The 13,353-nt window shown below is 31.3% G+C and overlaps 1 protein-coding gene across 1 annotated transcript; it reads right to left on the reverse strand.

The window, feature by feature from the left end:
* Positions 1-4,352: 4,352 nt before the first annotated feature.
* On the reverse strand, positions 4,353-6,415 carry LOC110658826 (protein WUSCHEL). Its single transcript, XM_021816580.2, has 3 exons — positions 5,599-6,415; positions 5,412-5,509; positions 4,353-4,969 (listed from the first exon to the last, which is right to left on the reverse strand). Exons 1-3 carry the CDS (start codon positions 5,984-5,986, stop codon positions 4,598-4,600), a joined length of 858 nt encoding a protein of 285 aa, XP_021672272.2. The 5' UTR covers positions 5,987-6,415; the 3' UTR covers positions 4,353-4,597.
* Between the last annotated feature and the right edge of the window lie 6,938 nt (positions 6,416-13,353).

Below are 13,353 nucleotides of genomic sequence, written 5' to 3' on the forward strand. Positions count from 1 at the left end.
TACCGTTGAGTATCCCTCCCTCCTCTATCATTTTATTTTTTTTTATTATTAATAATTTTTAAATTCATATACTTTCGAATTGGATCTGTTTATATACACTTGAATAGATCTTGGTTTTTTTTTTTTTAAAGGATTTGTTTTATCTTTATTTTATAGAATTATTAGACGTGCTACTTTATATTTTAAAGAGCAGTAAGTATGAGATACGGATTTTTTCTCTAATAAAAGACTAAAATTCAAATCTTATTACATTAAATTCATATAAAGATCATATAATCGAATAATGAAAAATATCTATGGAACATTCTTTTTGCCGAATGATTAGTTCAAATATTTAGTTAATGAACTTTTTAAATTATGATAATAATAATAATTTTTTTATAAATAATGTATTTTAAATTTATTTATATAAAAATATAGTAATATGGAATTTTGCATCAATTTAATGAAATTATATATAAAAAAAATTAAGATTAATAATACTTACTGCTCTTTAAAATATAAAGTAGCTCGTCTAACAATTCTATAAAATAAAGATAAAACAAATCCTTTAAAAAAAAAAAAACCAAGATCTATTCAAGTATATATAAACAGATCCAATTTGAAAGTATATGAATTTAAAAATTATTAATAATATAAAAAAATAAAATGATAGAGGAGGGAGGGATACTCAATGGTAAGAACTCGTTAGTATCTACTTAATTTTTTTTTTTAAAAAAGAACTTAGTTGTGGAATGACACGCTTTTAAATTTATCTTGTGCTTTTCATTGCTTAACTCATAGTATCGAAATATTTTTTGATTTTAAGACATATCTGATATGACGTAATTAAAATTATAATGTAATTGTGATTATGTTGTATAATTAATTATGTTATTTGATAGCATAAAACAGTTTGATATAATAAAATAATAATTACATAACTTAATTAATTATATTTACAATAATATAATAGTCATTACATATACAAACAAATATAATCATGATTATTTATTTTGATTTTTTTATTTATTATCAATACTATCATTATCACCACTACTACTCTTATTATCACCACTCCTATATTATGTCACCGCTACCACTACTATCATCGTATTATCATTATCACTATCATCGTTACTTGACCACCTTTATCACCACTTAGTTATTATCATTTCTATCATTAGCTAACCACTACTTCACCTTGCCGTCATCACTACCATTTAACTACCATTATAGTCACTATCATTACTAATATTATTACTCGACTACCAATCACTACAATAATTACCGCTTATTATTAATATTATAAATAAATTAAACATTATAATAAAAATTATCATTATAATATATCATTTATATTTTTTATTTTACAATCAAATAGAGTAATGTAATGATAATTACATTATAATTTTAATTACATTATATAATATTGTACTGCATTACGCTCTATTAAAAATAATTTTAATGTTTCAAAATATATGTACATATATTAATTAAAAAAAATTCCTATTAAACACCGAGCAGAAAAGAAAAATCCTAATAATCTCATCTTTATGATTATTAAAAAAATATATTTCATCGGTTATGGTATAGTGTTCAGAGATAGGAGAATTACCTGTGATTATATTGGCCAATTAAATGCTTGTTTAATATTGAATTTTGAAGGTTAAAATTAATTTTTTTAAATATAATTTTAAATGTTGTTAAAAAAGTAATTTAAAAAAAGTTTTTAAAATTATTTTTTTTAGAAGAAAACATAATTTTATATGCCATTAAAAAAATAATTTGTAAAAAATTATTTTGTTATTTTAATATTTTTATTATTAAAATTTATTAAATTTAAATTTTAAAATTATTTTTTAATATTTTTTAACTAATATATTTACAAAATATTTCTTTCGACAGAAATTACGATAACAATTCAAACAGGCCGTAGCACATTCCTTAACAGCTGCTTTTAACGGATATTCAATTATTTTTATTGAATTTGTATTTTCACTAAACATTTTAATTTTTAATCAGTTAATTAAAAGCATTCTGGCCTTAAGAATTACAGTGAACGGAATTTAATAATAAAATTTCTCAATTTGATCACATTTTTAGATATTTTACTGTTTTAGAGCAATTATTATTTCAAATGCCAATAGCTACGTGTAACTTAATGTAAGTAAAGTTTATAAATAAACCCTAAAATTTAATTAAATTTAATTTAATATTCCTTTCTAGTGTATAATAAAAATAATATAATTAAAAATTTGAAATATTGGCTTAACAATAATAAAAATAAACTCTAAAGTCAAATTTGAAAGGGGAAAAAAATCAAATAAACCCTGTACATTCAATTGAGGGTTAAATAAAGTCAAACTTAAATTTTAGACCAAATTAACTTTTATAGTTTTTAATTAAGGTTAAATAAATCTTCATTTAATAAAATAATAATTTTTTTATAATAATAACTAAAGTATGTTACATGAACAATAGACTTGATTTAGTGATAAGCAGATTCTATGAAAAACACTTATATAAGTCTTATTCACTATAGGGTACATGGTATTAGTTACATATCTCTATTCTATAACCTTATTTAAAGTTAACCCTAACATGGTGGAAATAATTTCTTTAAATATATGCGAATGTAATGAATGCAACATACCCTATATTGAAAGTAGTCTGAGAACTTATTTGCCTCTAATTTTATATATGATTTTTCATCTATTTTTTTATTAATATGTGATAATTTGTGAAAATCATAAGAAAAGTCTGGCTAGTATTAAATTGTATGTAATAATTATTTATCTATTTAATTTGTACTTATAGAGGATACTTTGACATTAGTCAACTTATGGGAGGATTAGATCACCGTCGGCCAACAAAAAAAAAAAAATGGGAAAGATAAGGGAGAAGAAGAGTGTAAAGATAGAAGAATTTTAGGTGCTTTACGATGCTCAATGTCAAATTTCAATCATTGAAATGAAGGAATAATAACACGAATTAAATTATACGTATAAATTAATATTAGCAGGAGCTTTCCTGATTCACTGAAAAAAGAAATCAATTCACAGGAGCTTCGCGTTTCTATCTTCCACACTTTCATTATCACAGTATATGATATGTATCAAGAAAGCCCTATTAACTAGCTTAAGCTCTGTAAATTGTAGGACAGCTCCATTACTGATTTGATTACTCATCTTTAAGGGACCCACTCGAAATCTCTGTCTGCAAATCACAATTTCACGCTTTGTGAGATTTTTCAAACATCTTCAATGCTGCCTTTGAAAGTTCCTCTCTATCTTTCATTTATAATTACGTTTATTTAGTGAAGGTGACAGAAAACCATCTTTATATTATTTTTCCCACAAAGCATTTGCATGCACCGTTCGATCATATGATCTTCTTCTTTTTGGTGAAGTTGATATTTTTTAACGGAAGAAAGTGACTCCTTTAACCCATTATTAATGGGTGTTGTACCATAAATATTTACAATTTTCCATTTATATTCGTACCATCTCCCTAGAAACCTCTTTTCTTTTCTTGTTAGTATAATATTTTTTTAAAAAAAACAAGAAATTTTTAAAATTTAATAATTTTATAAATATAGTCAATGTACCACTTTTTTTTTTTATTAAAAGTATTAAAATTCTTGAGAATAGATTAAATTTTATGAGTGGTCACTAATCTAGTTAAGAAAATAAGTTAGGTCTCACTCACTTTAAAATCTAATTCAAAGAAAAAGGGGTGTCTAATGCTTTCATGCCTAATGTTTTCATGCTCATGACTAAACACCTAGAGAAAGACCTAACATTGATCTATGAGATTATGATACTATTTTAAGAATAATTTATCCCAAAAGTTAGCTCAAAAAAGAAAAGTGACCAAAATTTTATAAGGAACATATTATCTCTATTCCCATTGTATAGAGGATATTAAAATTATTGTTGTATAGTCATTGCACCACTAAATTATTAACTCAATAACTGTTCTTTTCTTATATCTTGAGGTTAAAAGTTTAAAATAAACAATACACTAAAAAATTCTTATCTAAATTCAATTCATTATGAATTCAAAATATAAATAATTTTTATGTATTTAATAGATAAATTTTACTATATTTAATATGTATTCAGTTCGGATCCTAGGCAAGAAAAATCCTAATACACCAATATATAGTTATAAATGTAAAGCTATATCACTAATATCATGTAAAAGTCCAACATGCCCTTAGAAAGCTCCCAAGAACAGGATTTCTAATGGCAAAATGGCAGCGGTTAGCCAACTATAAAAATGAAGCTTTCTCTTTAATTTTATTACGTGATTTTAATTTTATATATATATATATATATAAATGAGTGGAAGTGTGGAACGAAATGATATATATAATAATAAAATAAAATATTATTGCAAAAAACACAAGGTTAACGTAAGATTATCACCTACTAAGTTCTTTGCCTGACACATGTCAAGCTCACAACAGCTTTGAAGTTCTAAACAAGTGCCAAAGCAAGAAGACACCACAGGCTTAATAGTTAATAGCACATAGAAACCCATAATTAACTACTAATACCTAAATTAAGTGAACAGTTACAATGAGATCGATTAATATTAAGTAGTAATTAGATTAGATGGAATCCGGTGCCTGCCCAGTGCTGTAGGAGTTGAGGCTAAGCTCGAGGGAAGTACGCGAAGTGTTGTTTCCATCGTCAGAGCCACACCAGTAGTTTTGGGAGTAGCAGATGGTTTTGTGCTTCATGTTGCAGAAGCCATTGATGTCTTCTCTCTGGGTAGGGAAAAGAGGGAGAGTTTCAATCTCTGGAGTTGCTTCCTCTTCTTGTCCTAGATCTTGTTCTTCATCGTCTAGGGTTTCATTAGTTGATTTTTGCTTGCCAAAGAAAGAATAAGATGAACAGTAGGGATCAATCCCAACCCACCCATAGTTGGGGTTCATAGATCCACCAACACCACTGTTGGCACTAGCTGATATTGAGCAGTCCTGGTTCAAGAAAATATGCAAGCATTAGGGAGAGAAAGAGCGGTCTCCTGGTTCAAGAGAAGATTAGAAGTGGGTTCATTTTTATAGCTCAGAGATGGAGAGTGGTTTGGGTTCAATATACAAAATATGGTTTTTGTGTTGTGAACACTCCATTTTGACATCAAATTTTTTGGTAAAGAAACCAAAAAGATTCAGCCCTTTTATGGATATTTGAAGAAGAAAAATGTTACATTTCACTTCTTATTTTTCAATATTGAGAAACAATCTATTCAGATAGTTAGATAGGTATGCACATAGGGGTAACTTTTATGATGTCTTCTTGCCATTTTAAAAAATAGCAAAGACAGCAGAAAGGGCAAGAGCATAAGTGCACCGACTTCATCAGTAACTCTATCAAGACACAAAAGTAACAAACCTTTCCTTGGTCATTATTATTACTTACCCTAAAACTCTTCTCCATGTTTACAGATCCATACCCATAGTTTCCCATCTGTCCAACAGTAAGCCCACCAGCTGAGGATGGAGATGCAGAAGAAAACCCTGTAAATCAGAGAAACCGACATGAAAAAAGAAGGAAAAAAATGGCAAGAAATAAAAGGAAAAAGAGAAGAGAGAGGAATTAAACCAACCAGGAGTAACGTTGGGGTGCTTGTTGTGAAAGGAATAATCTTCAGGTTTCCAGTTAGAAGCATTTGAAACAATTCTTTGTTGCATGGGGACATCAGTGGTGAACCTTTTCTTCTGCCTCTCACGAGCTTTATGGTTCTGAAACCAATAAAAGACATTCTTGCCTTCAATCTTACCGTACTGTCTAAGCCTAGCAGATATCCTCTGAATCTGCTCTGCACTTGGGGACCTAACTCCACTGTTGTAGTAAAGATCCTTCAATATTCTTATCTGGTCAGTTGTGGGAGTCCACCTTGTACTGCTTTGCCTGCAAAGAAAGCTTCCTTTAGCACCGCTGCTATTGTCCTCGTTTGGTTGTTGTTGGTTTTGCTGTTGTTGTTGAGGCTCCATGATGGATTGGAAAACGAAGAAGAAAACAAAGGGAAGCCAACAAGCAAAGAAAGATTACTTTGAGAGAGAGAGAGTGCATGAAATGGAGCAAGAAAGAGAGAGGGATATGGGTTATAAAAGGGCAAGAGACAGAGGACAAAGAGGCACATGGAGGAGATGAAGAGGATATCAGAGAAATATCTGGGAGAGAAGGACTGAAGTTGACAGAGAAGGGTTCATAAAAAGGTAAGGGACAAAAGAGGCCTTGGAAAGGAAGGGTATCAGTGGAATTACTTGGATCAAAAGGCATGACGAGGTATGATTAAGCAGTCTTCGGCCTTTCTAGAGAGGGAGAGGGAGAGAAGTGAAATGTATAGAAGTGATATATTGGATTGGAAAGAAAGAAAGAAAAGGCTTCTGAATGAATGAATGAATGTCATAAAATAATGTTGTGTGTGATTTAGAGCTCATGAGGGAAGGGCTATTCTTTTAATGGAGATATGGTTCTGTCTTTCATCAGGCCAAAAAACCAGACTCCGAAGATATTCTTTGTACTCACTTGAGGGATTCCTGGGGCAAAACTGTAAAATGGCATTTTTCCCTTCAGTGGGACCCAACCAAAATGAAATATGTGAATATATATAGGGCTATTCATGTGTAGATAGAGATGGTGCTTCTGATCATAGTTACTAGGAGCCACCTTTATGTCACAATCTTTTCCATTAGAGTCTGTGTTTTAGTGCTTTCATTACCCTACATCTCAAGCTCATATCCTCTGCAAGAATTCCAGGGATTTTTAAGCTTCTCATTGGGTATGCTATGGCCTTGGAGACTAGGGGGACCGCTGAATTCTATAATGCGCAGTGTAAAAGCAAACTCTGCCTTGGCAAGTACAGATCTTATAATTTTTTTTTTCTTTCGTTTTGTTTTTCTTAGCAAAAAAGGGAAAGAGGAAACTGTAAAAGAAGAAGAAGTTACATAGTGAGCTTAAACATTCAATAAAAGGAAACAGCTTGGCTTGGCAAAGTAAACCTTATTTTTTCCTCTCATTAATACTGAACCCATGGATTTACTTAATTAATCAAATCATGTTATTGAGTTGAAACTAATAAACCCATTTGTGATTTAGAAATTAATTTGAAAACAGGAAGAGTTATGCACTAGGTAGCACAAACAGATAGAGAAAAATAGGAAACACAGAGAGGAATTGGAGTCAATGAATGTATCACCATGTGTAGGAAAACTCATTTCAATATCACACCATATATGTCTGCAGTCCTTTATATATACGTGGAGCACGCTCCCAGAAATAAATGCAAAAGAGCATTAAAAAAGCAAGGTAAGGGTTTCTGGAGCTCTTGCATAGAAGAAGACCATCATGTATAGCTCCATCATTCTTTCTTGCGTTTTCTTTCCCCAAAACAACCGAATTATTCATGAGCATCCATCAAAACTATCCATATACTGCATTAGGCTATGTCATCTCTATTACTCTTTCAGAGAATGAGGCGCATTTTCACTACCGAAAGTTCCTTCTCACTCTTTCTTTACATGGGAACATTGAAATCAATTTTCTGACCACAATAAGTGTCACACGTATACTTCTCCATGAACTGATATGATATTACTAACTCTTTCCAAAGTATATATCCACTGGTTTAGCTTTTCTTTTTTATTGCACAATAGGCATGGAATTTTTTTTTTTCTTTCTAATTGGTATTTGAACTCTCGAGACTTTACATACCTAAAGATAATACCAATAACATTGAGTTAAACCTCATTGATTTGAAAGGCATAACAAATGAAAAAAAAATTAAAATTTATATATATTCTTTATTTGTTTTTTACATAGTAAAATTTATAAAATGAAATTTTATACATGCACCTTCTAATTAAGTTCAATTTATCAATATTAGTAAAAAAAAATACAATGAATTTATTTCATGTATTAAATTTTTATCTGATTAAACTGATGTGCATATAACAATTTTATTATAATCAGTAAGACCCACATCTCATAGAGTTGTAATTAAAAAAATTATGTGAGAGAAGAATGCCTAAAATTAAATATAAGCTCAAGTCCCCTTAATTAACCAAATAAAAGAAATAAACATCGCACATAGATCAGAAAAATAAAGGCATGTGAGACAAATTTGCAGACCCATGAAATTCATTAATTTCCTTAAAATTTCAGGTTAAACCTATGTTCATACACCGCATAGGCCTTGGTTGTAGAACTGGCCCTGGTCCGGTCTCGACTAGTTTGTTTAGGGTTGGAACTGGTAATTAATTCCAGGTTGAGAAATGGATGAGTTGAAATTGAATAGATTTTAGCTGGTTCCAATCGATTTTAGTTAAAGATAGTTTAGAAGTGATGTTAATCTGGTTCAATAGCGATTTCAATTATGGGTTTTTAGCAGGTTGATTTGTATTTGTCACATCATTTTTTTAAATATATGATTTAAATCAAAATCAGACTGTCGATTCTGAATTGAATCAATTTTGATTCAGAATTAGGAGGAGAGAGATCGAAACCAACTCCCAAATTAAATCTTTAAACTGTGACCAGAAACGATTCCAACCCTAACCAGTTGTACTTAAATGAATTCATTGTGAGCTTTGGCTATCCCATTCCAAGCAAGTGTTAAAGAGCTAATGATACAACGAATATGAACGTCCTGGATTTTTTTTTTTCCATATATTTCCTCAGATATTGTTGTATTTTTATAAGCTGAGAAAGCACTCTTTTCTTATATTTTTAGTATGGATGTCTTGAATGATTTTACCTTAATTTAGAGAGCCATGATTCTACGGCTCTTCTCTTTATTTTTTTTATTTGTTGATTACTTTTGATTTATTCCCTCTCTTTTCTTTTTATGTTTTTTTTTTTTCATATCTTTTAGTGTTTTGTTTTATGTTTTTCTAATAATTTATATATTTTTTTAATATATATACTTAGATTTGTTCTATTTAATAGTAAGAAGATTTGTTTTGTTTTCAACTTGAGGAGTTATTAGATATCATGCATTATTATTTAAATAAAAATAATTTAGGAGTTAAATGCATACCTTTTCTTTAGTTAAAGGATTAAAATTTGATAATTATCATGTATATTCAACTTATAAAAACAGTGAAGTAAAATAATAGTAAATTACCATCAAATGCAGCATACTTTTTATTAATTATATTTTATTCGGCAATAACTTTTAAGATAGCATTTAATATTTTAACTATAATTAAAATATTATTTCTCTTTGTTCAGTGATTTAATATTTATACTAGTGTTTAAGGGTTATGGAGTAATTTATGAAAAACTACCTTTATACAGGTTGAGGGATGTCAACAAGATTTTATCGCTATTTTTACATTTAATAGTTAATTTAACCGACATTTTTAATTTAGCAGTTATATCACGATCCAACTTATGGGCCGGACCGGCACTAGGACCTGAGCCAGCCTAAAGCCCCCGAGGCCCATAGTAAGCTTAACTATTCCTTAACCCAACTTTAAGGCCCATTTGGGCCCAATTTCAAGAATTCAACCGAATAGAGTCCGGACATAAAATGGACCTTTCAATTGAGAGTTTTTTACTCACCCGACCTGTAAACACAATATATAATCAATTGGAGAGCTCAGCTCACCCTCCACATACTCATACAACATAAAAATAAATGGGAGCTCAGCTCCCTCATCCAGCCCAACACACATGCATAAAATAATAAGTTTACAAGTCCAAAATGACAATTTATATTACAGACCCGATTCAAATAAATATTTATAACACATGTGAAAATTCTAAGAGTTAACAGGTTTATACAAACATTAATAAATGAAGAGAGAAAACCAGGTTAACCTCAAAAATATCCTCCTGTGGCCTGGAAAAATATTGAACAGGAGTGAGCGTTCGACTCAGAAAGTAAAATATCAATTTTAACCATAATCTCTATAACTATCTAAAACTAATGCATCCTGTAGAGTGAAATGCAATATCAGGAATATTTTCACATCATAATAGCAAAAAGGTAATTTGGAGCACTCACACACCCAGTAATGTCAATCATAAATATATGGGAGCTGATCCCCCATACAGCTCTCTTAAATCCAACCTGTGCCAGCGAAGAACTCAAGCCGGACTTTCTCTTAATAAACTAAATCGAGGTCCCAGCAAAGAACTCAAGTCGTGTCTACCACGAAAGACTGGGTCCCAGTGAAGATCTCAAGCTGTGTCTACCCGTCCTGTCCATATCCAATACTATACCACACGTACGCCAACGCACGCACACTGCTCCAAATTACTACAAACACATCTATGGCACTTTAACAATTGTGAATGCAACATAAATCATGCCTAGAGTTTAACTACATAGACATATACATATAAGCGATGCATGGGCATGCTTGAACATATAATAATATCGAAATTACAATTAAAATTAATATTTTACTCACAGACTTGACAGCAGTCACTGTGGCGGCTGGGCGGAGAAAGAAGGCTGTCCCGACTTACTTGGTAATTTTATTATAATTGTTTAATACAATTGACTCAATACAAACCAAGAAAAGACCAAATACATCCTAAGTCGTGCCGAAAATCCGGCAGAGTCTCCCCTATACCTAGGACCTATCCAATCTGCAAATGCATTTAAAACACACTTCTATATCTACCAACTATACACCTACAACTCAATCATATCACACAACCCCCTCCTGGGCCCATCAAAACAGTCATCAATTATAATATGTAAAATTACAGTTTAGTCCTTATAATTGACCCTTTTTGCAAAAACCACCCAAATAAACTCTAAAAATTCTAAAACTTTGCCCCGCGGACCTTAGCAATATTACTAGGCTAATGCAAATAGAATCATAATTTTCTGAGCTACCACGAATATTTTATGGATTTTTAATCCCATTTAAGCACTATAAAATTACGAAAAAGCAAGGTTCGGATTTACCTATGCCGATTCCGAATCCGGGGACGCGCTCGGGACATCTGACAACGGTGGAGTAGCTAAAATCTCGATCTAATTCTAAGACTTTTTCAGTAGCCGGTCTGTCTGGCCGGAAATTCACAAACCTGGACAACTGTCGAATTTCCGTGAATTGAAGATACCTACACAAAGCCCACAACACGGGGGGTTAGTACATAAATTTTACGAAATTTTCTAAGCTCATTTAATACTCGGAAAATACTACGAAGTTCCGTGGGACCCATCAAAAAACGGTATCGAAAATTTTTGAAATTTATATTGCCGCGAAGCTCTCGACGAGTGGAGCGCCCTGGTACTCTCGGTTTTCTCGTGGGATTCACGGTTTGCGAGAAATCTAGCCCAAAATTCAAAATGGGCTAAAACTTCCCGGAAAAAAATTGGATAAACCGCTTGATGGATTTTAGTGTTCTTGGTGTCTATGGAAAACTCTCGAGGTGTAGATGGTGTTTGACACAAGACCCGACCCAATTGGTAGCTGGATCGGCCGGATTTCAGTCGAGAAGCCGAAACGGCGCGCTGTGTGTCGCGCGGCTTCACAAGCGTTTTCCAGGCGTTCTAGGCGGTCGCCGGTGATGGGGGGAGGCTGGGGTGGCACGACTGCAAGGTGGGGAGGGCTGGGTGGCGGCTGGCAGGCGAGGGGAGGAGGGAGGAGAGAGAAAATGGGAGAGAGAGAGAGAGGGAGAGGTCGGGACACGCGCGGGAAGAAAGAAAAAGGAAAAAGAAGCCGGTCCAATTCGATCGGTCCGATTCGGTCCGGTTCGATTCGACCGGTCTGATTTAAGATACAAAATTTTGAATTTTTACTCTACCTTGGAACCGAAAATGAGGCGCAAAAATTTTGAAAAAATTCTAGAAAACTCAGAAAAATTCGTAAACTCCAAATATATTTTTAGTTTTACCATGTGATCTTTAAATTAATTTTTAAAAATCATCAAAGTTTATATTTTCAGAAAATCGAACCCGATTTCTAAAACCCGAAAAATTTCAAATAATTTCCTAAAATTTAAATAAAATAAAATATTAATATTTATCAATAAAATAATAAATTTAAAAATTAGGGGTGTTACAAGTTATATAAATAGCTAACCATTAACAGTTAATATCTAACGACTAATGGCTAATAAAACAGTTAACGGTTACTAGAATAACTAATATTGTTTAATATGGCCTTAGTCAATTCAAATGCTCTACCAACATAATTCAATCCTTAAATTAAAATAATTATTACTTTTTATATAAATATTTTATTTATATAAAATATATTAATAAAATGTTTTATATTTTAAATTTTTATTTTTATTTCTATTTAATGAAAGTTTTTTTTTTTAAAGGAGATTGAGGTGGTTTGGTCATGTGAAACATAAACATAGGGATGCTCCAGTTAGACAAGTATAGCACATTAGGTTAGAGGATAGAAAGAAAAAAAGGGGATAGACCTAAATTGCCTTGGAGGAGAGGAGTTCAATATGACCTAGAAGCATTATACATTTCTGAAAATTTAACAAAAAATCGTTTAGAGTAGAGAAAACGAATTCATATAGCCGACCCTAAATTTTTAGAATAAAGGTTTAGTTGAGTTGAAAGTTATTTTTTATTAAAAAATAATAAAAATAATAAATTCATTAATTGTATTAACGAATAAGAGACTTAGTCTATAAGAAATTACAAGGAGTTTGCTTATTCCAGTCTTGTGCTGAATATGCTGTCGTCTGGTGTGTTAGAATCCTGAAGAAGCAATTTTCAGCAACTAACAAATGTTTATTGTTTATAACTAAGAAGAACTGAGGAATAAAGAAAAAGTAGCCTCGTTCATTATGATTATGGTGTCATCTCAGAAATATTTAATCACATACATAATCCGGTGTTGTGTAATTAGTTACTTAATATTAATTCAATCTCCTTGAATTCAACTCAACTTGTAACAGTCTCATTCCTTTTTCAACAATTCTGACAGTTTCAGTCTCTCTCTCCATCTCTCTCAAGCTCAACTTTTCAGATTGTGTTATTTGTTTGATTTTGACACTTCCATCATGAGATTTTCCTTTCCTTATCATGCATTTACATTGGGTTATGGGAACAATGGGTCGGGTTTTGTTATACTTATATTCCCGGGGTTTTAATAGTGGATGGTCCGGATGAAATATACAATTTGCTATTGTTTATTCCAGTAAAAATAGTGACAATTCTTATTCAGTAAAATTTTAAGATGGAATAAGTTTTATATATGAATAAAATTGCCATCTCTAACATTTATCACCTTTAATGGTGAGAAAATGGACAGGGTTTTGTTTTTCTTGGGCAAATGATATGTGTAATAGTCAGTGTCATTCTGTGATGATCAACTTTTAAAGACCTTGATTTGGCAGAGAAGAGAAGAGAAGCCTAAGGCTATATCCG

Source organism: Hevea brasiliensis, chromosome 9 (assembly GCF_030052815.1).
Source record: "Hevea brasiliensis isolate MT/VB/25A 57/8 chromosome 9, ASM3005281v1, whole genome shotgun sequence".
Lineage (NCBI taxonomy): Eukaryota > Viridiplantae > Streptophyta > Magnoliopsida > Malpighiales > Euphorbiaceae > Hevea > Hevea brasiliensis.